At 44.7% G+C, this 26,093-nt stretch overlaps 1 protein-coding gene across 2 annotated transcripts in view; it reads right to left on the reverse strand.

Annotated features, from left to right (window-relative positions):
- The window catches only part of B3GLCT (beta 3-glucosyltransferase), a 120,815-nt gene extending 108,236 nt beyond the window's left edge, over window positions 1–12,579 (reverse strand). The window contains exon 1 of one of the 2 annotated variants that reach the window (XM_064586249.1): window positions 12,001–12,579. In XM_064586249.1, the coding sequence (XP_064442319.1) occupies window positions 12,001–12,073 (73 nt within the window). In that variant the 5' untranslated portion in view covers window positions 12,074–12,579. The remainder of the gene's footprint in view (window positions 1–12,000) is intronic. The other variant, XM_045869271.3, reaches the window with a different exon arrangement.
- Between the last annotated feature and the right edge of the window lie 13,514 nt (window positions 12,580–26,093).

Consider the following 26,093-nt stretch of genomic DNA (forward strand, 5'->3'; position numbering starts at 1 on the left):
ACAGTTAAAGCTCTCTGGGCTAGAATTCCCTCTTTTGTCAAAAAAAAAAAAAAAAAAAAAAAAAAAAACCCTTCTCAGTTTAACACGTTCAGTGACTCATCATCTAATAACCAGGATTTAGTCTTTCCTCACCTTTTTTGCAGGCCAGATGGCTATGTAAAAGGAAGAGTATGTCAACATGAAAGCCCTTTAGAATGCAAACTCTATACTGAAGAAAACATGTCTTTATTTGGTTATCAGTTCTGCAAGTTACTAACACATCACCTTTCATAAGTAAGCAACTAATGTCATTTGATAATGTTTCACATAGGAATCACAGGGAGGGATGACATTCCCAATAAATCAAGGGAATTCCACAAATCCTCCTTGTCATAATCAAGCCAGCATACCTCTATTCAGGCAACACTTAATTGAAGTGAGAGTAAACTAGATTTTAGTTCCCTCCAAAACCACAAAGGCCTAGATTTAAAATATCCTTTAAAAAGAAAAAAGAAAAAAAAAAACCATACAAAACTGCCATTTGTCTCCTTCACACTCTGCTGTGAAATTAAGAACTCCTTTTTCCCCATCATAGAAATGAAGTATACAATGTTTAAAGCAGAAACAAAGAGGCTCCTGGCCGGCTCAGCCAGTACAGCATGTGACTCTTGATCTTGGGGTCATGAATTCAAGTCTCACTTTGGGCATAAAGCTTACTTTAAAAAAAATAAATAAAGCACTAAGGTAAAAAATGCACCCGTTACTTTCAGGTATCAGAGCAAATCACATGGCAAGATAATCCTCATTAAATGAATATAAAAAAATACTAGTTGGTTTTGTATTTATGTTTCCATAATCAAAATAAAACAAATCACCAAGGAACCAAATGCATTTTGAAGGCACAGAATATGCTATACCAATAATAAATCCAATCTTAAAATAATGAATCCTTTACAAAATTCTTACTCACAAAATCCAGGCTTTCACAGTTGGTACAAATGAAGGAGAAATGGTAAAATTAGAGGAGAAAGTGATAAAAATTAGCAAGTGAGGTAAGAAATTACCTGTCACATGGTGGGACTTTAACACTGCGTGCCAAGGGGTGGGGGGAAGGAGGAGGGAGGAAAGGAATCCCCCAACTCTGCCAAAGGGAGGGGCCACCTGGGGCTGGATGTTTGCTGTTTGGCTTCATACTAATTTCCAGATTCAGTGGGGGAAAAATATTCTTGAAAGCTTGGCCTTAATGTGCAGTTGGAGAACTATTCCAAGGTAAATCATGCTCTTATATGCCAAACTGCTGTTTAAAAGTAATTTTCCCTTTTCTATTTTCAACATAAATTCCTGTGAATTGCTACAGGGAACTATATTTAAAGTGCAAATCAGGATGGGCAATAGAAATAAGACCTTTCTGAGATAACTAAATATTTCAAGCCAACTAATGTGTTAGCACACCTATTCTAAGAGATAAATCAAGATTTTACAACTAACCTGGGACGAAGATTTATAGGCTAGCCTAAGCCCTAGAGTGCCAGAAAACTGGAGAGGAATTAATTGCAACACATTTAAGCAACACTAATCAACTATCGTTGATTATCCTAGCCTATCGTTTCTTGTTCCTGGGAGGGAGCAAGGGACCACGGGCCCACGCAGGAAGGATGACTGCCCCTCCTAGCTCCTCGCGCCGTTCTGTTCCTCTTCCCTGGTTTGTCCTCCCAGACTCTCCCAGGAACACCGATCATAGAAACCAGATTAAACACAAAAAAACAAAACCACTGAGACACTAAATAACCCCACTCAGAGGGGCGCTGCCGGGATTAACTGAGATAAGGTACACAGTGTTTAGCGTGGGGCTCAGCATAGTCAAGGCTCAAGAGTGTCTCCATAATGCCGCTGGTGAGGCAATGATCGCGGTCAGACTGGGCAATGTCTAGCTGGTCGTGGGCCCTACCCCGGAACTGCATGTCCCTGGCTCTGCCATCCAGGACAAAGCTTGCAGCTGGGGCCCCTGCGCGGCTCAGGGTCTCACACGGGCTCTGCCCCACTTTCTCTTTTGACACGCTGTGGGAGGGAGCCTGTGGGCCCTCACTTTCTTTCCTGTGACCTACTTACAAAACGTTTCACCCAGCACAGCTCCCCCCCGCGTGGCTCCAGCACCCTGGAGTTTTCCAGGTTGAAATCAAAGTCCTGGAGGCCTTAAGCTCCAGGATATGCAGCCCACAGCTGATTTACTTAGTTCCAATTACCTGCTTTGAAGATAATCCGTGCCCACAGAGCAACTAGAAACCAATGCACCCCCACCCAGCAGCAGGGGGCAGAGCCTGCCTTTCCTTCCTCCTTTTCAGACAATCTACTGTTCCCTGGGGCTGTGCACAAACTGGGTAGCAGCTCCATCCACCTTGAGCCACCCCCCGCCCCCCACAACCTGAGGATGGAGGGCCCCAGGCACTCCACAAGGGCCAAGGACAGAACCAGCCCAGGCATGTGGCCAAAGATCAACTGGTTTCACACGTGTTATGTTTCTAGAATAGGGCCTGGCACATGCTAAGTGCTTTGGGCCTTAGCAGTTACTGTCGTTATTATTAGTTTATATTTTCATTTGTGCAACAGAAAATCAGAGAGGGGCTGTGTGCACCAGTACCACCCGTCCTGCTAGGGGCTGGGGAAGATGAGCAAGCAGCTACCCAAGGCGCTGACATGAAACACAAGTCCTTCAGTCAACAACCAAGGGCACAAGTGCCCACTCTACTGGCTGTCCTTCTAATGGGAGTCCCTAAAGGAGCACCTGGGGTAGAGACAGGGGCCATCTCACCCAAGGCAGGGCAGCAGAGGGAAGGGGAGGCTTCCGGAGAGCACTGCTTGGACCAAGCTCAACACAGTGCTTGAGCAAGTAAATTCCAGGCAGCAGAGACTTCAAGTTACAAGAGCAAGGAGGACCGGAAACAGGCTTCTGCATCAAAGTTTGGTGAATAGTCCAGTGTACCCAGAGCACAGACACTTGAGGGGAGGGACTAGGGCATGCACACCTGGGGGGGAGGGGGATACTGGGGTAGCACACCTGGGGGAGGGGGAGACTGGGCATGCACACCTGGGGGAGGGGGGAGACTGGAGCATGCACACCTCGGAGAGGGGAGAGACTGAGGCATGCACACCTGGGGGAGGGGAAAGACTAGGCAGGCACATCTGGGGGAGGGGAGAGACTGGAGTATGCACACCTGGGGGAGGGGGAGACTGGGCATGCACACCTGTGGGGAGGGGGAGACTGGGGCATGCACACCTGGGGAGGGGAGAGACTGAGGCTAGAGATGGAACTGGAGACAGCAGGGGCCATGTCATAAAATGGGTCAGTGTTAGGGAGTCTGCTTTTATTGTAAGGGCCATGAAAAGCTTCTATGAAAGCAAGCGCCATGTTTAAATGTATGCCTTAGACAGGTTTCTAGAGTAGTGTTGGGTGGGACTGTGGGAGGACAAAAAAAAAAAAAAAAAAAAGACACAAACAGGCCAGCTAGGAAGCTAATGGACAGGTAATGAAAGAAGGGACAGAATTCAGATGATGCAGTGCCTGGGCAGTGGGTAGTGAGCAAAACAGGTGTTGGGGATATTAAAGCAGCAGAATCTACAGGCTAGGAGTCAGATGCTACCAGGAGATGGGGCAGGGAAGGGAGAGTCCAGAGGGGTTGGTGAGTGAGAAAGGAGTGTAGGTGAGTCTGGGTTTCAGAGGGAGTGGCTGGGCACACTGCGGTGCCCTTCACAAGCCAGAGACTAAAGCCGGGGGGAGCAGATGCGTGGAAAAACTCAGTCTGGTCCCCAACATCCTTAGGTGCTGAGGCTATTCAAGGGGATACATCCAGCAGCAGCGTGTACCCAGGGGTGGAGCTGGGCGCAGGGGTCAAGAGGAGAGGCACCAACAGTGGCCCCACAGTCCAATGGAACCAAAGCCACAAGACTGGATGGGAAGACAGGAGCGAGGAAGCTCCCACATTTCAGGGACAAAACTGTAAAGATGACAGAAAGGAATGGCCAGGCAGAGAGGAGAAGCTAGAGAGAAGGCAGTAGTATAAGGAGTTTATAAAGTGTTCTTTTAAAGCATTCTCTCCTTAAAGCTTCAAAGGGCAATGGAAAGAGGCTGCAGCACAGGAGACCTGGCCTCCAGGCCCTGCTCCACTAGGTGGACTAGCACAGCATGCTGGTCGGATGCACAGAATCTAGACTCCCGCCTCGTGGCATCACATATCTGCCACTTAGTAGCTAAGCAACACTGGGCCAGTGACTTGGGCTCTCAGAGCCTCTGCCTCCATCCCTGTAAAAGGAGGGAAACTAAACACGAATGAGCTAAGTTGGTGCATGTACAGGATTAGGATAGTACCTGGCCTATGGGAAGAGCTATGGAGCCTTTTGCTCAGATGCCAAAGAGCAAACTCAGGAAGAGAGATGCTGCACTGGGGAGGAAGACGGCACAATTCCGCAAGTAGACAGCTGGACAACATTTACGGTCAGGGAACTGCTGTGCCCCATTCTGTGGGTTCTGCACCACTTACAAGGTGATCAGCCGGTTGAGAGAAGGCATGGAGGTTGCGGGGGCGGGGGGGCTGGCCTCCCCTCAAGTGTGGCAATGAGCACACCGACACAATAGTCCTCTTTTGAGCCACTCACTACCTACCCATTTGATCCTACTCCATCTGAAACACCTCTTCTGTTTTATCAAAGAAGTCAATGGGAAAATGGAGTTTGGAATACGAATTTTTCTTCCCTTGACAACAAAGTTGGCCAGGACCAACACAGTCTCTGTGCCAGAGGGTGAACTCACTTATAGAAAGGACAGTAAATAGAAAGAAATAGGAATTAACTGTGTATTTTAGAAATAAAAAGATCATTTGCTTTTTTGATTCCTATCTCATTTAAACAAGTAATAGGAAAGCCCATATGCCAACTGGAACAGAGTTTCAGGGGAGAGATTCAAAACACCACCCTCATGAGCATGTTTCATAGGCTGAGTCATGGGAAAGGGGCAGAAGAAACCCTGGTCACACAACCCACTCCAGAACAAACTCAACCACAAAACAATCAGCCCTTCGTATAACCCCTTCATGTGGCAAGAGTAGTACTGAACAGTTCACTGTCAAGCTGACCTACACAATCTCTGCTTAAATTGGGGGTATCTTACTTCTGCAATACAAAAAGTGGTTTTAGAAGCCCCCCCGCCCCCCGTCAGCAAACCAAATCCACGGTAGCCACAGGCTGAGATGTTCTAATGCCATTAGGAACTTGTCAACTGTCCAAACACCTTTGCTCTAACAACCCACTCTCTAGTTTCTGAGGCTCACGCTCTCCTCCAGCCCCTCCAGTAGCATTTGAAAACCTGCCTGTTTCCAAAGGATGCTGGAACCAAAGACTGCTTCGTTTGAATTCTGGGGTTTCTGGTTCCTTTCCCAAGGAGATGAAATATCTGAGCAGGACGCATCAGGCCTCAAGTCCATACTTTGCTGTCTCTGAAACAGCTCCTTATTTCATTTTAAAGACAAAGCAACCAGCAATCATCTTTACATTCTACAGATACGAAAGAAAATCAGCTGGCAAGAGTCCCAGTTTCTACCTCGGCCTAGGCAGGGTTCCTGCACCTGCCAGCACATACAACCCACCTGGGGCCTTCTAAAAATGCAAATCCATAGGCCTCATCTCAGATCTTTTGAGTCAGAAAAATCTGAAGCTGGGGCCCCATAAGCTGCCTCTTAACAAAGGGGCTCATAACAAAGGGAACTGACACTGAGGTGATTCTCCTGTGTGCTGAAGTCTGACACATCGGGATACATAGCTAAATAGACTCTCAAGGGAACGGAATGGGACTATTTTTCCAACAGGCCTTGGCCATTTACCTTCTTTTACTTTGTTCACCTCGTAAACGAAGAACAAACTCCAGTATATCCACCCTCAAGGATCTGGAGAAGATAAATTCAGTGTGATGTGTAAAGAGCCTTGAGCTTCTTACGGCAAGCAATGATGTAAACTAAAATAAATCACCTTTTCAGACCATAAAATATTCTTTTAGGAGTGAAAATAAGTCATATCCCTAGAAGAAAATGGCATTGCTATAATTGAGATACATTCAAATCTTATTTGATGATACCTTTACTCATTTTTTGGTATAAACCTACAGCTTTACATCATACAAAGATTATTTTCTGTCCCAGCTTCTACCAAATCTTGGGTACCCGTACATTTTGAATTGGATTTACTGGATTTATTTTGCCAATTAAGACTCTCTCCTCTTAAAAAAAAAAAAAATCTAGGGGCACCTGGGTGGCTCAGTCGGTAAGTGTCTGCCTTTGGCTCAGGTCATCGGGCTCCCTGCTCACCGGGAAGCCTGCTTCTCCCTCTCCCACTCCTCCTGCTTATGTTCCCTCTCTCGCTGTGTCTCTCTCTGTCAAATAAATGAATAAAATCTTTAAAAAAAAAAAAGTAATTAAAAAAAAGCTACTCAAATTGCCCCCAAATCTCTCTGCAGCCAATCTCTCCTCTGAGCTCCAGACCCAAATCTAACTGCCCACCTGACACGCACCTGAACATCTCACATCCCCCCAAACTCAATTTGTCCAAATTGAACTCCTCATCCGCACCTCCCTCTAAAATTAAAAGTAAATCTTAGAAAAATGTCCGGGTACTTAATGTCACAGAAATGGTCAAAAGAAATTTTATATTTAACTACAATTAAAAAAATGTTTAAATCTGGTCCTTCTCCATTAGCGCCTGTATCAGTAAATAGACCCGGTACCCACCCACAGCTCATGACAGAAACCTGATTCATCCTTGACCCTCTCCTTCCTCTCAGCCCACTGTTCCCATCAACTGCCGTGTCTCAGAGATTCTTCATCATCTCTCACGTAGTTGATTCTGGCAGCCTCATTACTGGTCCCACACGTCCTCACTGGCCACCTCTAATCCCTGCTCTACAGGACAACCAGGGCAAGTTTCTTAGAACGGTAAGTTAAATTATGTCACTCTCCTATTGCAACCCCTCAGCCACTTCCTGCTGCTCTAAGGACAAAGTCCAAAATCCTTACCCTCCTCTGCCAGATCCTGCATTGTCCAACCCCTACTGAACTTCCCAGCTCCTCTCTGAATCTCTCCAGTCCTGTCCTTTCTGCATTGCGTTCCTCCAGCACCAAGCTCTTTCCCTTGCTGGGTGTGTCCCCTCCCTCCACTTAACTGATCTCTGCTTCCCCTTCAGGTCTGAGTGCCGATGTCTCCTCCTCCAAGAAGCCTTCCATAAGCCCCTATTCCAAGGTTTCTCAACCCGGCACCCAGCACCATCAACACTAGACCAGATCCTGGATTCTTTGGAGGGGGAGGTTGTCCTGTACATGGTAGGATGTTCCTCAGCGCCTCTGGCTCGAGAAGCCAGTAGCACTCCCCACCACATCATCCCTGTGACAACCAAAAAGTCTCTAGCCATTGATAAACGTTCCCTGAGGGGCAAGATCGCCCCCTGTTGAGAACCACTACTCTGGACTCCATCTCCCTGCCACGCGTCCTCACAGCGCCCAGAACACCCCCACCCCCGCCGCGCTGCCCCACCCCCGCACCCCACAGCATTGAGCACGGTGCGATTTGTTTCTGTGTAGTGTTTAATGTCACCTTCCCCTCGAGACTGCATGCTCCACCAGAGGAAAGCCAGACTCGATCTGTCTTCTTCCTGCAATATCCCCAGTGCCTGACACATGTAGATACTCAACACTTTCTGAATAAATGAAAAAAATTCCAAGTACAGTTCTTTCTTTTAATACTATTTTTGAACTGTTAACATTTTCTAGGAGTGCAAATCAGCGCCTACACTGAATTGGGTTTCTCTGGGGAGTGGCTTAGTGAACAGAGCTTTGAAACATGGAATTAAGGGAGACTCTCAATCAATAATAGATCTGATGAACCCCCAACACTCACTAGAATTTTTCCTTTGTGTTGGGAAAGAGAATTAACACTCCTATATACTATTCTTAAGCAAGAATCTGGCAACACCAAAGATGGATTGCCCATAATGCTACAAAGATGCAAAACATAATAACATTTGTGAATCCCCCATAAATAATCCCTTTGTGCCTAGCATAATTTCTAAGCACAAAGGGATTTATGATTTATGTTTCTAATGAAAAGCAAAAAAAAAAAACCCCAAAAACCTGGCCTTTAGTGTTCCAAATGAGGTCAGTTATTAGGATTTGCTCAAGTACTGGGCCCACAATGTTTGCCTCAGAACAAGTTAACAGAAGGGTCAGGATAGCTCCTCCCTACCCCCCCACCCCACTCTGCCATCCCATCTGAAACAGATGCTCTTTTCCCCCCTCTCCTAATATGCTCCCCGATAAAGAGCTTGACTGTTGGCTATAGGCAAACTCCTTTGGGTCAAGTCCATAACCAAGAGGACCACGCCAACTTGGGAACCCCAGACTACCTGGACAAGAACCCATCCAGATGGGTAAAATCTCTATCAGTCATATCTGCTTAAGAAATAAAAGGAGGGTTTAAAAATTAAAAATTAAACACACACACACACACACACACAAGATAACCTGGGATCAGTTCTGACTCTTGGTATCCTAAAATGTCTAACTCACTGCAATGAAAAGAATCTGAGCGAGAACTGGACCAGAATGAAAAATCAACCCTAATTTTGGCAGATGCTAACAAATTCAATCCTGACACAGAGTAGAAAAAGGGATAAGAAAGATAAAAGTTAGTATCTTATTATTTTACCATTGGTTCAAATGAGCTTCTTCACAGATGTGTCAATTAGGATTAGGTTGGCTACTGCCTGTAATAGAAAACTCAAACAATTGAGGCTTAAACAAGACAGAGGTTTATTTTTAATCTCCTGCAATACAAGTCTGGAAATAAGTGACCCAGGGCTGGCATGGTGCTCCACATCCATCCGGCACCCAGGTGGTGCTATCCTTTCTGCCCTACCATCCTTACTACTGGCTTCTGTCTTCAAGGTGACATCACGGTCACAAGATGACCACCATGGCTCCAGCCATCAGATTTACACACAATGGGAAGGAAGATGAAACAAAGACAAGCAAACAAACAACAACAAAAAAGCATGCATCCCAGCTAGATCAGCTACCTTTAACAAGCTTCACCAAGAAACCCACACAAAAATCTCTACAGATAACTCAGTGGCTGCCCCTGCTTGCAAGGGCCACTGAGAAACTTTTTCTCACTGGACACACTGCCTCCACCACCACCATGACATTCCTCCATTCTTCCCCTCATAACAACCACCATAGACTGGAAACAGAAATTTATTCCTCACAGCTCTGGAAACTAGAAGTCCAAGATCAAGGTGCCAACAGGGTTGGTTTCTGCTGAGACCTCTTTCCTTGGCTTGCAGGTAGAAAACTCTTCTGTGTCCTCACATGACCTCTTCTCTGTTTGAGTGCATCCCTGGTGTCTCTTCCTCTTCAGAGAAGGATAAGGACATGGTCCTGCTGGATTAGGGTCCCACCCTTATGACCTCATTTACTCTTTATCATCTCCTTGGAGGTCCTATCTCCAAATACATTCACCCAACATTCCTGATTATCTAATAGGTTTTTTAGTTAGGAAAAGAAGGAACTACAGGTTATTGAGTAGGCAGATAGCAGTCTTTGCCACAGTAGAATCAGTACGTTAAAACTGTAAGAAATGGCTAAGTTCTGGTATTTTATCTAGTTTATGCCTCCTGTTTTATATGAGAAAACTGAGCTCAAACCCACTAGGAGTCACACAGTGGCTGACGTAGAGGTGTGAATAAATCTGATTCTAGAACTGGCACTGGACTTTAGAACTGAAGTTGCAGTGAATTTGGTCTGTATAATCATATGGGTTTAAAATAAATTTTCTATATTGACTTTTCTCTAACAACTCAAGTGAATATGCTACAGTTTGTGGGAAAACTAAACTATATATATACCCAGGCCAAACTTATAAGGGAATATTTAGAGTATTTTTAAGCAATCAGGACTGTTCACATGCCTCAGAATTCCTATCATAAGCTCCGTTTTAGCAAGATTCCAAGATACTTGGTTTCCAGATCTATAGAGTGGGTACCACATCTTTCTGCATCTTGGTGCTCCCCCAACACCACCAAAGCAGAGCTCAATAAACTGAGCTCGGGATTTTTTTCAGAAACCTCAAAGAATACAGCTTCTTGTCTGCCAACCCATGAAAGCCAGTTCACAAAGCCAAATGTCTCACAGGGACCTTTTAATAGGTTTCATGTCTTATTTATTGTGCTTATCTGACAACTTCACAATGTTAATAGACATCTCTAAAAATGTGTTGACATTTTGGTTCATTCTGACTATCCTTCAATGTATTATCAAGTTTGGGCAGTACAGATATTCCCTTAAGTGCAGTAAAAAATAGATACGTACAGCAATACAAATGGGTATTTCAGCCCATACGTTGAATATATTATGTACAAATATTATATCCCCAGTACACCATTATAAAGTTCTGTGCTATAAATAGAATGCCAATTTCAGCTACCACCCACCCCATTTGGTTAGGTGCAAAACTTCCAGGCAGCAAGCCAACTAATGCAGCCAACAGTCACCTAGTCAATTTCCCACCCCTCCAACCTCCCCTTCTCCCTGGGCTGCCCCCCTCCCAGGGATGCATTCTTTCTTCCACTAAAGTAGATCTCCAAGTTCAGTTGCTCCCCACCTCAATTATAGCTTTCTGTGCCTAAGGTGCCCGAACATTTTTAATTACATTGTTGCTTACTTAATCATGCGTGTGAACAATTAATTAACAATTAATCTCACTCGATTTTCCCACACTTACTGAGCACCTATAGAAAAGCGAGGGATATGCAAATAACGTCCTTATTCGGAGAGTTTAAATCCAAATAAAACCGAGCTGTACAGGTTCCGGTGGGCTTCCAAAAAGCAATGTGCTATAACGCTACGTCTCTTCCTAAATTGCACCATTCTGCCATTTCTAAAAATCTGAAATTACTGCCTTTTAACAGACTGGAAACACAAAAGTCCAGGTTAGAGGACAATAACCCCGAGAACACTGAAAAGGAAGTAATTTTTTCCCCCAAGCTTTCAAATTTGAACAAATCTCACCATAAATGTCAATTAGAACGATTTTTTTTTTTTAACTTTGCCACATCATTTTACGATAAAGGGGAGAAAATGCTCTTTTGAGGAGAACGGAAGAAAAAGGGGATGGGGCATTATGGCTGCAGCAGACCCGACAAGCATTGTTCCCAGAAGTGTTCTCTAATTTTCCTCCATGAGGACCCAAGATTGGGGAATGTCTCCACTGCCTCCCCCACGCCACCACCGCACACACTGAGGGCCCAGCCGGGCACCCCGATCCTCCCTGCCCGGCCGAGGAATCTGTAGAAGTGCCAAGTCGGCAGCTCAGCCCTGGAGACCCGGCACGGCCGGAAGACCCCGCAGAGAACCCCTGCAGTGGCGGTGCCCGCCCTAGCCGCCCCCCTCTCCTGCCCGGCGCGGAGGTGCGGGGCGAGCGGGCGGCCCCGGCCGCAGGGCCCGCCCGCCTCCAGCCTGTGGCGCCCGCGCGGGGCGTGTGGGGCGCGCGGGGCAGGCGGGACGCGGGCGGAAGGCAGGGGGGCGGGACCGCAGCCGCCGCTTCCCTGCTCTCAAAGTTTCTTGCAGTTGCACATTCACTCAGCGCTTCCTGTGGGGGTGAGCGCCTCGCCCTCCCGGCTCGGCCGGCCGCCAGCTCCCGGCGGAAGGAGGCGGGCAGACGCGAGTGGGGCCGGGGCGGCGGCGGGACCCAACGAGCCGAAAGGGGCCGGGCGCGCTGCGCCCCGGGGTCCCGGAGAGCCGGGCCCCCACCCGGACGCCGCGAGAGGGCGCTGCCGCCGGCGCGGCGGGGACGGGACGACGGGACACGGGCGCCCGCGGGGCAGGGCTGGGCCGCCCGGCACCTCCTCACGCGCGAGGGCGTGGGACCCGGGCGGCAGCGCCCGGGAAGCCCACGCCTCTCCGGTGCGCGCCCGGGCCGCCCGCTACTTACCCAGGGAGCAGGTGAGGAGCGAGAGCAGTGCCGGGAACGCGAGGCGGAGGCCGCGGCGAGCGAGCGGCAGCATCCCGGCGGCGGGAGCTGCGCGCCCTACTGGGGCGCGGGGACGGGAGACGCGCGGGGAGCAGAGCTGCGCCGCTGCCGCCCCTGCCGCCGCGGCTGACCCTTCTCCGCCGGCTCCCCTCCTCCCTCGTCGGGCTCCGCCGCGCCGGCTCTGGCCGCGCCCTCTGGCGGCCGACTTCGGGAGCGTCCTCGTGCCGGTTCGAGCGCCCGCGGCTGTGGCTCGCGGCTGTGCCTGGGGTCCCGCCGCCCGTTGAGGGTAGGGGAGGCTGCACCTCCGCTAGGACAGCGACCCTCTTCCAGGCCTGTGGCCTGTGCTCCTCAGGCCATTAGTCTCCAGTCCTTTTTTTCCTTCTCCCTTACCTAGGCCCCCTCTTCTACCTTCCTGTCCTCCCACCTTACTCCACCTCCCTTTCCTGGGATCCTGGAGTAGATCAGGTCTCCTCCTTACTCCACCTCCCTTTCCTGGATCTCCTGGAGTAGATCAGTAGGTCTCCTTCTTACTCCCAAAGTGAGGGACTGGTGGGGGGGGGGGGCGGGGAGGGGAGGAGACTGGGAGCAGAGTCACTCTTCCTCTCGGCTAATGTACCATCTGCTATTAAAAAAAAAAATCAATCATTCAACTCAATATTGTTGGCACCCGTGTTCTACGTTGATGAAAGTGTTTTTAATCAGCTCAGCTGATTTACTTAATATCCTCTTTTTTTAATGGGATTTGGCCAATAGCTTAGGCCTGGAATTTGGCTTTCAATAGAAGTTTGTGTAAATGTAATTTCGTATAAATGTAATTTTAAGTGTTCACCATAGTGGAAGAGGGAGGGTGTAATTTTATTCAAAACGTCTAACAAAAATTAAATCGGTGGGCGCCTGGGTGGCTCAGATGGTTAAGCGTCTGCCTTCGGCTCAGGTCATGATCCCAGGGTCCTGGGATCGAGTCCCACATCGGGCTCCCTGCTCCTTGGGAGCCTGCTTCTCCCTCTGCCTCTCTCTCTCTCTCTGTCTCTCATGAATAAATAAATAAAATCTTAAAAAAAAAAATAAATTGGAATACAGAGAAGTGGAGTGACCTCAGGTGGAGAGTCCCTCTTGTCCCCATGGGACTGTCAAGGGGCTCCCTCCCCAGCCAGGAGGTGTGGTAGCCTGGCAGAGGGCTGGCCCCCTTATGTTGTGTGGTGGGTAGAGGAGGAAAGCAGTAACAAATGAAGAACTATGAACCCCCTCTAATGGTTCTTCACTGCTTTGGGCCTCCTCCAAGCCTTGACTCATGTCTCTCTCCTAGAAAGTGTATGGGACCAAGTGCCCATCCTTTACCTGAGATTAGACCATGACCACCTGAAGGCTGTGTCCATGTTCTCATTCATACTTCATCATATTTTTTGGATGCCTACTCTGTGCCTGGGATTGTGCTAAGCACACTACCAACACCAGTATCTTCCACATGGACATACAACATTCACCCACTTGCTAAACGTTAAATGAAAACCAGTGTCAGGTGGTAGGAATACAAGTAAGATGTTGGGATAACAGCAAAGCAGGTGCTGAATAAATGCTTGTTGGCTTGAGCCTTATAAATGTGAAGACCAGGGGCACCTGGGTGGCTCAGTCATTAAGCGTCTGCCTTTGGCTCAGGTCATGATCTCCAGGTCCTGGGATGGAGCCCTGGTCTCTGGTTCCTTGCTCAGTGAGGAGCCTGCTTCTCCCTCTCCCTCTGCCCCTCCCCCCGCTTATGCACTTTCTGTCAAGTAAATAATCTTAAAAAAAAAAAATGAAGACCATTAAGGGGTTTAACCTTGAATACGTTAGGATAGTATTGTCATTTCTCAGTTCAACATCTGCAGCAAGGCTTTTAAAAAAGTTCAGAGGCTGTGGGTTTTCTCTGGTTTACACTGACTTCTTAAAACTGGGAATTAAATATCTTGTGTGTTATCTATTTTTGTGAATGCAAATCTTGTTCCATTCAGCCAGGGTTTGTGGCTACATGTCAATACTGTTTTTATAAAAAGGGAAAAGAAATGTAAGAATCCTTCCTTTCATTTTTTTAGTGAAGCTTCTCAAATTTATAGTTGACTGCATTGATCCCTTTCATCTTCTAAAATGTACCTGCCTGGTTAAGAGTTCTAGAACTTTTCCAATTTCCAAAGCTGTTTAGCTTCCTTCCAAAAATATATTCCTCAAATATATTTGATATTGAATATTAAACTAAGGCGTGTTTACATAGACACAGAAGCCTAATAATCAAGCAGCTTGCTTACCGTGTATGTGTTCAAATACCTACTTCATATTTGGTAACAAGCAACTCTAGGTGCTCCATCAGTGTTTTCATCAAAATTCACAATAGGAGAGTATTTTGTGTGCTGGAACAAGGTGTGGGGAATGGAGCCCTAAAGACAACAGCACACACTGTTTAAGTAATAAACCTGCCCTGCCGTTCTCCCGTTGCACAGTAGACATAGATAAATGGCACATTACAAAGCTCCATAACTCACATTTTAAAAAGGATTACCTTTCACTTACTCTAATCATATGATAAATGAACTTCCTGGGAGTTCCTCTCCCAAAAACAGGTTGAGAGTTTCCTGGAATAAAATGTGCACGTGAGGACACTAACAGATTCGTGGTTAGGCACCGCTTGCCATCTGAAACACCAACTGTACGGGGACAGCTTTTAATGGGAAAAAAATAAATGTCATAAACTGTAAGATTGGGATCTGAAAAAAAGAGCAGGCCTTGGCTCTCTCTTCCTGGAGTTCACTCATCTTGATTTCAGATGCCACCCCCATACTGGCCCCTGAAAATATGTCCCTCCCCTTTGCAGGGATGGAGTGAGGAGTCCCCTCTTTTGAGGGAGGAGGGCCTATTACAACATAACTATAACAGTTCGGTAATTTCTAAAAGGATTTTCTAAATGCCAAGAAAGAATATAAAGACATATGCATAAAACCCTAGGTAGTCAAATAATCTAATAAGCAAGCTCCAAATAGATGGTTTCTGAGCTTATAATAACTATAGACCCAAAAGCCTGGACTCCATTCATTCATTCAATTGATAGTGAATGGCTTCTAGCTTGTGTGTCCATTACTAGGTTTTGAAGCAGATACAATGAAGCATGGCACTGGGCACGAGAACTCACAGTCCAGTTAGGGAGATAAAAATGTTCGGGGGCATCTGGATGGCTCATTTAGTTGAGCAACTGAGTCTTGGTTTCAGCTCAGGTCATGGTCTCATGGGTTGTGGGATCAAGCCCAGAGTTAGGCTCTGTTGGGCTAGGCTGGGCTCCATGCTAGATTGAAGATTCTCTCCCTCTGCCCTGCCCCCTGCATGCATGTGAACTCTCTCAAATAAATAAATCTTTTTTAAAAAATGTTTCTGTGGCACCTGGGTGGCTCAGTCAGTTAAGCATCTGCCTTTGGCTCAGGTCATGATCTCAGTCAGGGTCCTGGGATGGAGTCCCGGAGTGGGGCACTCTGCTCAGCAGGGAGTCTGCTTCTCCCTCTCCCTCTGTGCAAACGCTCTCCTTCTATGCACGCATGTGCTCTTTCAAATAAATAAAATCTTTTAAAAAAAATGTTCATAAGTAATTTTACTGCCCTGTGATAAATGCTATAGGACAGGTGGATGGAAATACTTGGGAACATACAGAGGGAAAAACAAAATGGTGGCCATGAGAATCCATCAGTAAGACAGAAGTGACTTGTCCAGGGTCTTAAAGGAGAAATAGGTTCCTGGGCTGAGAGAAAGAGGAAAGGCATCCCAGATAGAAGCGCAATATACACAAAGCAAATCAGCCCAAAGAAGTGTGATGTTCTGGGAAGTGGCCATAGGGTGGCGCAGGCTTCTTACCCAGCCTCCTCGGAGCCTGCTACCTCTCTCCCACAACCTGGAAGTTCCTGTACCAGCAAAGACCAAGGGACAGATTCCAACTCTCCCATCTAGAAGGGCCCTCTCACACAGTTTCAGGAGAGCAGTTCTCTTCGCACACAGAGAAGCGGGCTTGGGGATTATTTTCAAAAACCTGAAATCAGGCCTAGGGTCTGACAGTGAACTAGAATGTCTAAAACTGGGTCTCCAGGACATAAGATCATTGTGATCATCAGACCTATGATTAAACCATCTGCCAACCATGTTCCACACGCCCAGAATCAGTGTGCACCTGGTAACAGGAGAGCACCCAGTCACTTCACCTGAAGCTTTAAGCTTTAGGGAAGCATGAGAGTCTTTATTCCCTATAGAAAAGAGTGAGACAGGAAGAAAAGACACATAGCATGAACCTTCATGGCTCAGAGTAGATCCAGTGGCCACAGCCTTGCCCTGCAGCAGGTGCTCAGGAGGAACACTCTGATAACACAAAAAAGGTGGTCTCTCCAATGCCATAGAGGAGCTGGTCTCACTTTTCTTCCAAAGCTATTCAAAAGCCATAGGTAAAACCTATCAAGCCAGACTTTTAAACAAGACTTTTACCCAAAGAGGCTTAATCTAAGGATTTAGAATCTAAGGATTCTTACAAACTAACAGCTCTGAACCAAGATCCAGGAAATAAAACAAAAGTTGCCATCTTGTCAGGCCCCAGGACAAGCCCAGAAATCCAAAGCTATTGGTTTTTTGGTTTTCTGTTCTTTTGAAGATACTGTATGGTATAAACACTTCTCTGCAAAAAAAAGAAGGAAAAAAGCTATCTCCTAGAAACTTCTGATCAGAAACAGATCATCCACTTGACTGTTTTGTTCTCCTTTCTAGAATCACATATCCTCCTGTTCTCAGGAAAATTCAGGAATTGCTCCTAATAGGTATAGCAACAGGAGCAATAGGAAGTGTCTGCATTTGACTTTTTTTAAAGCAATTTAAGTATATTTTATCTCCCCTCCATGATCCATTCTATTTTTATTATTACTCAATTTATTTAAACTAAAAACAAACACATAATTCACCCATTTCTCCTATTCTCTACCTCTCCACCTCTGGGAACCAATCTGTTCTCTGCATCTATGAGTTTGCTTTTTTTTTTTTTTTTAATATATACATATATTTTTTAGTTTCTGCATATAAGAGAGATCATATAGCATTTGTCTTTCTCTGTCTGATTTATTTACTTAGCATAATGCCTTCAAGGTCCATACATGTTGTTGTAAATGGTAAGATTATTCTTTTTCATGGCTGAATAATATTCTTTACTATTTCTTTTTTCTTTAGCCATTCATCCATCAGTGGACACTTAGGTTGTTTCCATATCTTGGCTATTGTAAATAATGCTGCAATGAACATTGGGGTGCAGATATCTTTTTGAACTGGTTTTCATTTCCTTCAGATAAATACCAGGAAGTAGAGTTGCTGGATCATATCACAGTTCTATTTTTACTTTTTTTTAAATTTAAATTCAAGTTAATTAACATATAGTATATTATTAGTTTCAGGGGTAGAATTTAGTGATTCATCAGTTGCATACAACACCCAGTGCTCATTACATCAAGTGCCCTCCTTAATGCCCATCACCCAGTTAGCCCATCCCCCACCAACCTTCAGTTTGTTCCCTATAGTTAAGAGTCTCTTATGGATGGACGCCTAGGTGGCTCGGTCAGTTGAGCATCTGCCTTTGGCTCAGGTCATGATCCCAGAGTCCTGGGATCGAGTCCTGCATCAGGCTCCCTGCTCAGTGGGGAGCCTGCTTCTCCCTCTGCCTGCCCCTCCCCCCTGCTTGTGCCCTTACGGTTGGACTCCCTCTCTGTTTTTATCTTATTTTTCCTTCCTTTCTCCTATGTTCATCTGTTTTGTTTCTTAAATTCCACATATGAGTGAAATCATATGGTGATTGTCTTTCTCTGACTTATTTCACTTAGCATAATACCCTCTAGTTCCATCCACGTCATCACAAATGCAAGGTTTCATTATTTTTGATGGCTGAGTACTATTCCATTGTATATATACCACATCTTCTTTATCCATTCATCTGTTGATGGATATCTGGTTCTTTCCATAGTTTGGCTGTTGTGGACATTGCTGCTATAAACACTGGGGTGCAGGTGTCCCTTTGAATCACTATTTTTGTATCCTTTGGATAAATACCTAGTAGTGTTATTTATGGTTTGTAGGGTAGTTCTATTTTTAAATTTTTGAGGAACCTCCATACTGTTTTAGAGAGTGGCTACACCAGTTTGCATTCCCACCAACAGTGTAGGAGGGTTCCCCTTTCACCGAATCCTCCATAACATCTGTCATTTCCTGACTTGTTAATTTTAGCCGTTCTGACTGGTGTGAGGTGATATCTCATTGTGGTTTTGATTTGTATTTCCCTGATGCCGAGTGATTTTGAGCACTTTTTCATGTGTCTGCTGGCCATTTGTGTGTCTTCTTTGGAGAAATGTCTGTTCATGTCTTCTGCCCACCTCTTGACTGGATTTTTTGTTTTCTGGGTATTGAGTTTGATAAGTTCTTTATAGATTTTGGATACTAGCCCGTTATCTGATATGTCATTCACAAATACCTTCTCCCATTTCATAGGCTGCCTTTTAGTTTTATTGATTAGTTCCTTTGCTGTGCAAAAGCTTTTTATCCTGATGAAGCCCCAGTAGTTCATTTTTGCTTTTGTTTCCCTTGCCTCTGGAGACATATTTAGCAAAAAATTGCTGTGGCCGAGGTCAAAGAGGTTGCTGCCTGTGTTCTCTAAGATTTTGATGGATTCCTATCTCACATTTAGGTCTTTCATCCATTTTGAATTTTTTTTGAGGAACCTCCATACTGTTTCCCATAGTGGCTGCACCAGTTTACATTCCCACCAAGTGGGATCTGCACTATTTCCAGATGACATGATATTAAATATAGAAAACCCTAAAGACTCCATCAGTAAACTTAGAACTAAAACAAATTCAGTAAAGTTGCGTGATACAAAATAAGTACACAACAATCTGTTGTGTTTCTTTTTTGTTGTTGTTGTGTTTCTATATACTATAATTAAGTATCAGAAAGAGAAAGAAACAATCCCATTTACAACTGCATTAAAAAGAATAAAATACCTAAGGGTAAATTTAACCAAGGAGGTGAAAGATCTGTATATTGGAAATTACCAGAAAGTAATGAAAGAAAATGAAGAAGACATAAATAAATAAATAAATAGTTTTGTTGTGCTTTTATTAAGACTTTTTTTAAGAACAGAAGCTGTGGGCCATGACTGCACAGCAGCTTACACGAAATGTATTGGTGTTTTTGGTGCTGTTGCTGGTAAGTAGTCCCTTATTTTACCGTAGCTGATTTCAGGTGTAGGATCCTGGTTAATAAACTTGACAAAATAAATAAAAATTAGTTTTCATTTCTCCATCAATAAACACGTCACAGAGTAACTGCAGGTATGAGGCCCACACGTGACCTGCTGAGGTTGGGAAGAGAAATGCATTTCCTGGGGAGATCACAGTCCCGTTGAGAGGACCAAGATGTGCATAAATGCCATGAGCTCACGTAGAATATGGCAAATACCCTAACTAAGAAGCATCTGAATGAAATATGACAGAAGTGCAGGGAGAAGGACAGCACATCCCCCTGGGGGACCAGAGAGGGTCTCACACACGGGGGAGGCGAACTAGGGGTTAGGGAACAGATGGGCTCTCCACAGCGAGAGAAGATAGGAAGGACATTCCAAAAGAGAGAACAGGGGGCACTGTTACATGGAAGCTGGGAGCTATGAGTTCAAAGACTGATGAGTTCAGTTTGGCCAATACATAAGAAATATGAAGGAGAAGCCAGTTTGGGCTGCCTTGAGGAGGACTTTAAATGCCATGCTAAGGAGACTGACCTTCCACTGAGCGTTCCAGGGAGGGCAGTGGAGAGATGGGAAAGACACTTCAGTGGTGATGACAAAACCCTCCACCATGGGACTGTAGCTCTCAAGGCATATCTTTTGTCCTAAGTCTGCAATCACTATCAGAAAACCCAGTACATGATGTGTACCCAATTCATGTGTGCTGGGTATTGATTTCATGAAAGAGCTCTGCTATGAAAAAAGTAATTCGGTGGTAACATTTTAGATGCATTGGAAAGGGGAAGGAAGAGGAGCAAGAACAGTTAGGAAAACAAAACAGTACACCTGAAACTAATATAACATCATATGTTAACTACCTGGAGTTAAATAAAAACCTAAAAAACACACAGAAAACAAAACAAAATCATGAGAAAAGGATAAAGGAAGGGAAACCAAGATGTGTAGAACACATGCTATAGCTTGGACTCAGCCAGTTAACTTTCAAATATGTTACTTCATTTAACCCTCCCAAAAAATGTATATAAAAGGACTGTTCTCATTCCCACTTTACAGAGTAGTAAACTGAGTCAGGCAGGTCAAACACCAACAGCCAGAACTGCCTTTAGTGGCAGTTTCTTTGCACAAAGTCATGCTCTTTAACCAAGATGGTAGCAGCAAGAAGAGAAGGTGTCACTGTGAAGGCATGACAGAGGTCAGATCCATAGTACGGTTCTTGTGGGTGAGCAGATATCGGCTGGAACAAAGAGACCACAGAAGGAGACAGCTGGAGCAATGAACTAAAATGGAGATCTGCCAGAGGAATGAGTTGGTAGGGGAAAATGGAAGATTATCAGTACTACCATTATTAATGACAGCTATGCCCTTACAAAATCAATAGATGAATAGTAATAGCTAACATGTAATAAGCACTTATACACCAGGCACTCTACTAAGGGCTTTACATGCATTACTTCTTGTTAAATAATATTTTATTCAATTCTCGAGGCAATATTTCATTCAATTCTCAAAACTTTTTGTAACAATACTGAAATATTATTTGCTTTTTTCTCTGTGTTTCCACCACTGGTGCAAAGGCAGTGTGGGTAGAAGGGTTATCTATTGCCTTGGCACTAATCAAGGCAGCGGCAACAACAACATAAAAGCCAAGTTAGTGCTTAATGAAGCAAATTACTCATTTTCTGAAATTACACCCTGAGTACATATCTTTTTGATATTTTGTGTGGTGAAACTGAGGTGTGGCATAAAAGTGTTTCTCCTATATGTCAAACTATAACGTCCTCTCAAGAAAAAACACTGGTGTGATGGCTTGAGTTGCAAGCTGAACTAGCTGCTTTTTTTCACAGAACACCATTTTTCTTTTTTTTTTTTTTTAAAGATTTTTTATTTATTTATCTGAGAGAATGGGAGACAGCATGAGAGGGGAAGGGTCAGAGGGGGAAGCAGACCCCCTGCCGAGCAGGGAGCCCGATGTGGGACTCGATCCTGGGACTCCCACCATTTTTCATTGATAGATTGACAAACCATGGCCATTCAAAGTTAGGGACTGGGCCAACATTTTTTTTTTTTTTTTTCAAAAAAAAACAAGTGAGCCTGTCACTTCAAGGAAAACAGCTGATGGTATTTGTTGCCAACAATAAAATTGAAGCTTTGACATGAAACTTGAATTTTGGAAAACTTGTATCTGTAACCATGAGTTTAATAGCTTCCCAATCCTTGAAAACTTTTCCAGGAGATCAAAGGTGGTGGTAAGAAATACCATTTTTTTTTATATCATATACTGACATGGGTCAACATTTGAAAGACCTGCATACTTCCGTGAAACAATATTCTCCAAATTACCTGTGTGTGATGTTACAAAATCACAAATGGGTTTTAGAAAGTTCTTTTCAAAGTAAAAGATCAATGGGGTTTAATGTAACACAAAAAGTTCTCTGATACGGCTTCAGATTCCATGTTGCAAAGAATGTTTAAGAAATTCCCAATCATCTCAAGTTTTGGTGTGGTATCAAAGAATGCCTTCAATTAAATGAAAAGATTTTTAAAAATCTCTCCATTTTTCAACTGTGTATCTGTGAAGCTGGATTTTCTTCACTTACTTCATTCAAAACAATATATCCCACCAGATAAAATAAAAAAAGCAAATATGAAAAAAATCCACTCATCTTCTATTAAACCAAACATTAAGGAATTTACAAAAATGTGAAATAATGACACTCTTCTCCTTATTATTTTTCTTTTGGAAAATATAGTTATTTATCATAAAAATATATTAACAGATGATGGGTTAAGTATTGTTATTTTTATCTATTAATATGTTTAAATTTCTTGGGTCTTGTATCTAATACAGCAAGTATTTATAGATATGATCCACATAAACAAAAGTTGTTTAGGGTCCTCAATAATTTTTAAGAGTATACAGGGGTCCTGGGACCAAAAGATTTGAAAACCACCAATTCAGGACATACACCTTGTAAAGCATGGGTTCCAGGACTCAAACCCTGGTCTGACTCCAAAACCCTTTCTCCTGCCCTGAATTGCTCCCTGTTTAGTTATAGATTTATTGCATTTGAAGTCCCAAATTTCCAAGGATCCCACTTTGGCTTTCAGGTTACCTAATTAAACCCCTAATCATTAGGGATTTAAAATAAGTATCAGTTAGATGGGCCAAGTTATATTGTGGTAACAAACAACCCGAAAATTTCAGTGGCTTACGATTACAAAGGCTTTCTTGGTCTGCCAAGTCTGCTGCTGGCCCGGGCGACCTTCCAGGCCAGCTGTGCTCCATTGTCAGTGGTCTCAGGCTGCCTGCCATCTCAGCTCAAGTTCTCCTTCACGATCATTGTTATAGTAGAGGTGCCTGCTGGAGAGCCATGCACCAGCTGTCAGAGGCCTCCAGCAACAGCAAACAGTCATCTCCTCTTGGGTTGCCCTGCAGGGTGGGGCAGGTGCAGTCCTCATGGCCAGAACAGAGGAGAGCTGGATACTGCTGGTTATGCTGGTTACTGTCCAGCATCCACTCCCTCTGAGCCCCCATCTTCCACCACCCCAGTGTCTGCTCTGAAGAGATGCTGTGCTAGACGCTAGGGGGCATGAGCAAGGTTCAGTTCCCAGAACTCTGCCTCCGCCCTTCAGAAACTCACCATTTATCTAGAAAGAAAAGATAAGAATACAAAGACGGCTCTGTAGCTGACGTTGTAAAGCTCTTTACTATTTATCAAATAACCATGAAAATAATTGCTGAATGAGGCAGCTAGAGGAGAAGTCTGGATGAATCGAACAGTTTTGAGTGTCCTTGGGAAAAAGAAAGCTCTGGGTTGGATAATCAAGGATGATTTCAGGGATAAGGTAGGATTTGAATAGAGGTCATGAAATGAGGGAAGGATCCAAACTGGTAGAAATGGAAAAGCGGTGGGGGAGAAAAAGACATAAAGTCAGTGAAGTGAGAGAAATATTTTCAAGAGGACCAATAGACTAATGTGGCTACGGGTGATGTCTGTCTGGTGAGGAGAGTAGCAAGCCCTGAAGAGGGGCCCTGCCCTCATGAGGGCTCAAGTCTCTGGGAAGAGAGGGCGCAGCTGACCAGGCCCCCACGAAAGGAGGCCACAGGGCCCTGAGGACTTCTAATTAATCAACAAGAGAAATGTTAGGTAGAGATACAGACATCATTTGTTCTAACTGAAAAATCTAGAGCCAAAATAGAACCAAATTTTTGTCTTTCTTTCTAAAATTGTACTTCCTTTGTAATTCCCCAACTTTGATAACAATAAAATAGCTTGGCATGATAATGTCTTACACAAATGAAAATACGATTTTCAGAAATAGCATTTCAGTAACTTTAAGTCAAGCGGATGTTGGACTATTTGGCTTAAATTAAATTGTCAATGGCTCTCAAGAGTAGGCAAGTCCTGTTTTTTTGTGTTTTCCTGCCTTGTGACATCTACTGACATCTACTTTTGGAGGGATATAAAATGAAAGAGAAGAAAGAAGGAAACCCCAAATTTTGAGATGCAGGCTGTGCCTCTGCCAGGGAAGCTGCCCTGACTCACTGAAGCACTCAGGGTTTGGAGGAGAGTGGGGACAAATTCAAATGCGGCAGTAGTCAGGGAAGAGAAGAGATTGCAAGGAGACACATTGCAGGCATCGAATTTAAAGGACCTGTGAAAGATTGAAATCAACATCTTCTTTCTGTGATCCCTGCATGATAACATTTCTTAGTTTGTTTAAATGTTTGAGGTTAAATCAAAGACTATATAATGCTAGAACAGAGTAAAAGAGTTGAAGCAAGATGGCTGAGGCCTTGAATGGCAGGCCTGCAAAGGTGTACTTTCTCTTATAGTCACGAGGAACCCAGCGCATTGTTGAAAGGCTGATACTCATGGAGGTAGCCCATTAAGAAGACTCTGGAGAGAGGGGGCGGAGCAAGATGGTGGAGGAGTAGGAGACCTGGATTTCGTCTCCTTTCAGGAATTCAGCTGGAGAGGGATCAAACCATTCTGAACACCTACAAACTCAACAGGAGATCGAAGAAAAGAAGAGCAACAACTCTCGCATCAGAAAAGCGACCACTTTCTGGAAGGTAGGACGTGCAGAGAAGTGAATCCGAGGCGATATTCGGGAGGATAGACGTCGGGGGAGGGGCCTCTGTCGGCCGCTTCTGGCAAGTGATAGAGCCGCGAAGCACAAAATCAGAACTTTTAGAAGTCGGCTCTGCTGAGGGACGTCACTCCAGTGGCTAAGCGGGGGGTGGAACCCTCGTAGGACAGTGTGGTCTCAGGACCCTTGGGGTCACAGAAAGACCGGGGGTGCCTGAGTGTGGCAGAGCTCCCAGGTAACGGAGCAGGGAAGCCGGCTGCAGAGGCGGAGCCCAGGCGCGGGTTCTCAGCTCGGGGTTGCCATAAACCATGATCCGCGGCACAGTCAGGCCCCTGCTCCTCCAGCAGGGACCCAACAAGCGGCAGATCCGGGGAGACTCACCTTCTCCCCCTGGGAGGAGCGGCGTGGGAGCGCACCGCAGGGATCTGCTGGGTTTGGAGACTCCACCCAGGGTCGGGTGCCAGAGATAGAAACGCGCGGTCACAGGCCGGGTGAGCATGGAGTGCAGCCGGAAACCAGGGAGACAGGAGTGACTGACTGCTTTTCTCTGGGGGCTCACTGAGGAGCGGGCCCGAGTTCTTGGCTCCTCCGGGGCGGAGATTGGGAGGCCGCCATTTTCACTCTCCGCCTTCAAAGCTGTACAGAAAGCTCACAGGGAACAAAAGCTCCGGAGAGCAACCCGAGCAGATTACTTAGCCCAGACCGGGCAAGGGCGGGGCAATGCCGCCTCCGGCAAAGACATTTGGAAACCACGGCAACAGACCCCTCCCCCAGAAGATCAGTGAGAACAGCCAGCCAAGACCAAGTTTACCGATCAATGAGAATGGCAGAACTCCAGCACTAGGGGAATACTACACATAGAATTCATGGCTTTTTTACCATGATTCTTTAGTCTTTCAAAGTTAATTTTTTTTTTAACTGTCTTTTTTTTTCTTTTTCTTTTTGAATTTTTCTTTTTCCCTTTTTCAACCAACATCTTATCAATCCCTTTTTTAAAAAACATTTTTATTTTTCATTTTTAGAGTCATATTCTATCCCTTCATAGTAGTTACCTGTATTTTTGGCATATATATATATAAGTTGTTCTCTCTTTAAAATTCTGAGATAGTTTCTTCTAACAGACCAAAATATACCCTAAATCTCTAGTATATGGTTTTTTTCTACTCCCCTGCCTGATCACATTCTCTCCCTTTTTTTTCTTTTTTCTTTTTTAAATCCTCTTCTTTCTTTTTTCAAACAACTTCTTATCAATTCCTTTTATAAAATTTTTTATAATTTCCATCTTTACAGTCATATTCCATCCCTTCATCATATCAACCCTTATTTTTGTACATATATAAGTTTTTCTTTCTTTAAAATTTTGGGAGGCACTTTCTTCTAACAGACCAAAATACACCCAAAATCTAGTGTGTGGCACTGATCTATGTACCAGCCTGATCATATTTGATCACATTCTGGTTTTTTTGTTGTTGTTGTTTTGTTTTGTTCTGTTTTGTTTGTTTTTATCTTTATCTTTATCTTTATCTTTTTCTTTTTTTTTTTCTTTTTCTTTTTTCTCTCTTTCCCTTTCTTTTCCCACTGCTTCAGGTCTTTTCTGATTTGTTTAGAGTATATTTTCTGGGGGCATTGTTACTCTGCTAGCATTTTGTTCTCTCATTAATTTATTCTCCTCTGCACAAAATGAAAAGAC

This window comes from Mirounga angustirostris, unplaced genomic scaffold, assembly GCF_029215605.1.
Source record: "Mirounga angustirostris isolate CCGP_5_RB_7025 unplaced genomic scaffold, mMirAng1.0.hap1 SCAF_3, whole genome shotgun sequence".
NCBI lineage: Eukaryota > Metazoa > Chordata > Mammalia > Carnivora > Phocidae > Mirounga > Mirounga angustirostris.